The sequence below is a fragment of the Penaeus japonicus genome, unplaced genomic scaffold (assembly GCF_977035675.1).
Source record: "Penaeus japonicus unplaced genomic scaffold, GWHDUDI00000001_assembly GWHDUDI00000006, whole genome shotgun sequence".
Taxonomy (NCBI): domain Eukaryota; kingdom Metazoa; phylum Arthropoda; class Malacostraca; order Decapoda; family Penaeidae; genus Penaeus; species Penaeus japonicus.
Genome location: NW_028234408.1, coordinates 2,898,131 through 2,903,130, shown reverse-complemented (window position 1 = coordinate 2,903,130; position 5,000 = coordinate 2,898,131). Strand labels below are relative to the sequence as shown.

At 36.0% G+C, this 5,000-nt stretch overlaps 1 protein-coding gene across 1 annotated transcript in view; it reads left to right on the top strand.

The window, feature by feature from the left end:
- Hsc20 (iron-sulfur cluster co-chaperone protein HscB-like protein, mitochondrial) overlaps window positions 1-5,000 on the top strand; it is a 6,340-nt gene that overhangs the window by 293 nt on the left and 1,047 nt on the right. The window contains exons 1-2 of the mRNA XM_043010749.2: window positions 1-396; window positions 3,642-3,767. The exon at window positions 1-396 is cut by the window's left edge and continues 293 nt beyond it. Of these exons, the coding sequence (XP_042866683.2) occupies window positions 1-396; window positions 3,642-3,767 (522 nt within the window). The remainder of the gene's footprint in view (window positions 397-3,641; window positions 3,768-5,000) is intronic.

Sequence of the window (5,000 nt, the reverse complement as noted above, 5' to 3'; positions counted from 1 at the left end):
AGATCCGTAGGATTTTGGGGCACGAGAGCCCACCATGGCTTGAGTGCGAGTTGCTCAGCAGTGCCAAGCCAAAGAAAGAGAAAAGGGAACCTCACAGACGACTTAGGAAGAAGAACCCCAATCCCACCGTCGCTGGCCTCCTGGCACTCCCCCTCGGCGCCGTCCCTATCCACCTCCATCCGACTTATTTGCTGGAATTGCCTGAAGGACCTCACGTCGTCCTACGCCTCGCATTGCAGTGCATGCAAGGCCCTTCAACCCGCCGACTCGAAACGGAACCACTTCGAGGTGATGGGAGTGGAGAAGAGGTTCGGGATGGACACCAAACAGCTGACCAGGACCTTCAGGCTCCTGCAAGCTCAGGTTCATCCCGATAAATTCTCCTTGAAGTCCGAGGTAGGATGGGCTAGGACATTTTTTTTTATTAAGTTGCTTTTTGAATGAGGATAGAGGGTTTAGATGGGTGTTTGGTAGTTGGTTGTCATGTATTGTAGGACTTGGATGGTTGAGTCAACCAGGTTTTGTTGAGACTGCATTTATGAGGATCACTGTTAATATGTTATTTTAGTATGAATACAATCCTTTCTGATACATTATTCTTGACAGTCTAAAGGGGATTAAACTTAATTATCCTAACCTATCTAATGATTAACTTTACCTAAGCTAATCTTAAGTTTCAGTCAAGCCAAACTTCTAATCACATTTTGTAGTTTGTATTTGTTATGTCCCCATAATAGCGTTTTGTGGTATTAGTGTACATGACACACATTCAGTATAGTCTTATTACTCTTAGATATACGCATAGTGCAAGAGAAATAGGACGTGGAATCGATGAATATCCATTTCCGAGAAATTTTCAGTGATTTCCGTTGAGTGCATGATGGCCACGTCTCACACCAGTTATAGTGACCTCCATATTACTGTGGCAAATGTTGTGCCCAGATAGAGCTTGTAGATACCCATGGCATTTTATTGTTTGGTAACGAATGAGCCCGATTTTCTGCTTGTCCAACTGTATACGGCTTTTGATCTTGGCCTTTGCCAGAGCACAGAGGCTGTGGTAATTACTTGGCTTTGTACCAGAATCCATTGAGATTATAAGCATTCATTTACTAACCACAATATTCAAGTGAATTTGGACAAGATAAACATTATAGTTATGAGAAAAATTAACTTCCTTTCTTATTTATCTCCATATAACAAAATAAGCTCTCCCGCCAGAGTGAAATTAGTGAAGGTTTGATGGCCTTTGCCGAAGTGCTGAGATTGCACTGGCCGCATGCAACAAGTAATAGGATAAAATGTCTTACTGTTCATCTGTCATTTGTTCACGTGTTTTTGTTTTGCTAGTTGTTTATGTACATCGGAAACTGAAGCTTAACTAAGCAATGTTAAGATTGAATTGCGGAATATTGCATAGCTGTGATTTTAAAAATTGCTTTTGTAAATGATAAAACAATAGTTGGAGCCATTTATTGCAAGTGTGGGACATTTGTTTTAATTTATTTGATTTTTACTCATATCGGAAATTTAATATACGTTTAAAAATGTTCTTCGTCTTTTTATATCTCACCAGTTTATTTTGCATGACTTATTGAGGTGCCAGGAAGTAGAAAGCTAAAATCAGCAAATTATCAAACTTAGTTTTTATCTTATTTTCATTGAATTGTTTTTGTTCTTTTTTTTTTTTTTTTTTTTTTTTTTTCATTCTCCCCCCCCCCTCTCTCTCCCTGGTATTTGAAATATGTTTGGTAATACAAGTAGAACAAATATAAGCATGTACTTGTTATCTCTAGTACTTTTTGTGGTGCTGAAAGCTGAAACAATGATTATGATGTACTCAAAACATTTATTATTATTATCATTATTATCTTTATCATTATTATTATTATTATCAATATTATTATAATTATTATTATTATTATTATTATTATTATTATTATTACTTCATTCCCCTACTTTCTGGTACCTCATATAACCTGTCGTCATAAATTATCCTCATTTTGCAAATAAGATTTATTTTCTTAAAATATGATATACATCAGATATAAACGTCAAATCCAGTTATATTTTGCTTTTATATTTTAGTAGATAAGTATGATTCTGTAATACTGAACCAATATTGTGTAGGGTCTACCGGGGTAAAATGGGTAGCCGGGGTAAAATGGGTAATTCTACCATTTTGGATAATTAACGTCCCATGGCCTCTCTTTCATCACTAATTTATGCAAGTTCTGTCAAGTAGCATAGATACTACCTAACAACACCAACATTAGTTTGTTTTGGTTGCGAAGAGGTACGAGAGGACGAATCAACTGTGTTATCAACTACAACGAAAATTTGCTGTGTAAAAGTTATTTTAAGATTTAAGAAGAACAATATCAGGTAAGGAAATTTATTCCTTTTTCACAGTTTATTTATAACATAACTTGAAAATACATACGCACAATTTGTTGCTCTGTCTACCATGCACAAAACTATTAGCATTTTTATCTTCTGGGGTAAAATGGGTAATCGCCGCCATTTTCATTTTAGGCCTAAATTAGATTACCACCAAAATGCCAAGGACTTATGTAAAGAAGCGAGAAAAGATGTATGATGAGGAAATGTTGAGAGAAGCTATACGTAAAGTGGAAGAAGGCAATGCTGTTCACAAAATTGGAAAGGAGCTTGGTATTCCAACTGAAACACTGAGAAGATGGGTGGTGAAAAAAGATGCAGTAAAAACTGTACAGAATAGCATCTGAGCATAAATAAGTAAACAAACAACTTCCACTATTCTTTTCTGTTGTTTTCTGTCATTTAAGGGGCTGCATTCTGATAAAATTTATGTTTATAATGAGTTACCCATTTTACCCCGGCGCTGGGGTAAAATGGGTAACAAAAATACCTTGGACTTTTATTGTTATGCATAGTCCCATGGGGAACAACATAAGAATCTTATATGATTTTCTTGTAGTGCATGTATCTAATGTTATTCCTGCCAAATTTCATGTCACTGCTACTTTTTTTTGCAAAGTTATGGCTTATCAAAAATAAAAAATGCCTCAAAATTACCCATTTTACCCCGGTAGACCCTATAGTGATATTACCAAGCATTTTTAGTTTATTGTGCCATAGCATTGTAGTTTTGATTAGATTATTGTTAATGCTTTATAGATCATATTTTCTTGGAAATGTCTGGGAACATAATTCCACAGTGTGTATGACATTTTTAAAAGAGTAGTTGATGAAACCAATGATAAAAGTTTTTACTTAAAACAGTGAAGTCTTAGATTACAGAAATGTAATCAGAACAATGAGCAGTACTTGTTTTTAACCCATTGATTATGGGAGTACAAATACACGTGGATCGTAATAGAAGTGAAAACTTTTCCTAGATATTCAGTGAAAGAGACTCATTAGTGCCGAGGCATTTCTTGAACGATTTATGTAAAAAAATATATATATTTTGTTAGGATGAAAACCATAATAGATAGTCCATTCCCCATAGTCAGAGGCTTAAATGTCTCCTATTTGTTCAAAGAATATTTTCTTAGTATAGGGTATACAAGTTACATATTTATAAGTATAGATGTACATGCATGATTATCATATAACATATAGATCCCATGTCTTAATCTCTATTTTTTTTTTTCCAGAGAGAACAGCAGTATGCAGCTGATCATTCTTCACAAATTAATAAAGCGTATCGATGTTTGTTGCATCCCGTCGAACGTGCTTTGTATTTGCTGGAGCTTGCCGGCCAACCTCTGCATGAAGGACAGGTAACTAAAATAAATTTGAAATATCACATTTCATGGGTTGTGATACTATTGTGAATTATGATGTGTTTTTGTAATGAGTACTCTCATTTTTGTAGCATATATAAAATTTACAGTTTCTTATGTCTCACATGTTTAATAAGAAATAGCAGTGTTCGCTTTGTATAGAGGAAGGTATAGTTAACCCATCCCCGATGGGGGAATTCTAGCCTTGAATGTCCAAATGCCGGGGCGTTCGAATTATTAGGCCTAAATCAATTGAATGGCTGGCACAATACTGTGCCGCCCGGCCACTGGGCTTTTGAATGCGCGGTACACATGCTGTACCACCCGTCCTGTGTGGATTGAATAGTCTTCAATTTTTAAAAAACCTTGTAAAGGCTTATAAAGTATCTATTATACCCAACTTTTGAAAAAGAAGTAAGACTTGATGAGAAATAAACCAAAATTATTGTGGATTCTGTATGTATGTATGTATGTATATATGAAGTTTTTAACCCCCAAAAGGTGGGCTACTCTTGGATAACTGTTTTTGACAAACAAATCGGCTTTAACCCATTGCGGACGGATGTTGTGACGTACACAACACTATTTTTGGCCTGACAGCGGGTGGCTTTACATTCATGACAATAGTTATCACAGCATATTTGACATTGGGGCAGAGTAGATTGCTGTGTTTCTTTATTGTACTATGAGTATTAACTATATTTAGTGACTAATAATTACCATTGCAATTATGATTACTATTTTTGCCATAATGTTCTGCAAAATAGGTTTTGTCTAGACATGTAGATGGCACCAGTCTCTCATAGCACCAGCAGGAACGAATGGCACTTTTTCAAGGTTGCTAGCAAGCACTATATTCAGACAGAGATACCACACAGCAAGATGCAGAAATCTGCTCTGAATTACTGGCACTGTAGAAGGGAAGATTTCCTAGACCATGTTCAGTGTCTGCAATGGGCCCCTGTGCCAATCTGGCTGCCTTTCCTTTGGTACTCGCAGTCCCAAACACAGGTTTACTTTCTCTCCCCTAACTTTTCATGTAGCACACATGAAGGTTATTTCTTTCGTATTTGTTTATGAAGGTACACAAATATGAATAAAGTAATGTTGCTCTTTGTCCTCCCATAAAACTGCAATTCTTTTATCACACCAAGTATAAAGAACATAATGAGTTAATATGGACCCTATACAACAATTTTAGACTACTGCAACATTGATAAAGCCTGTCAT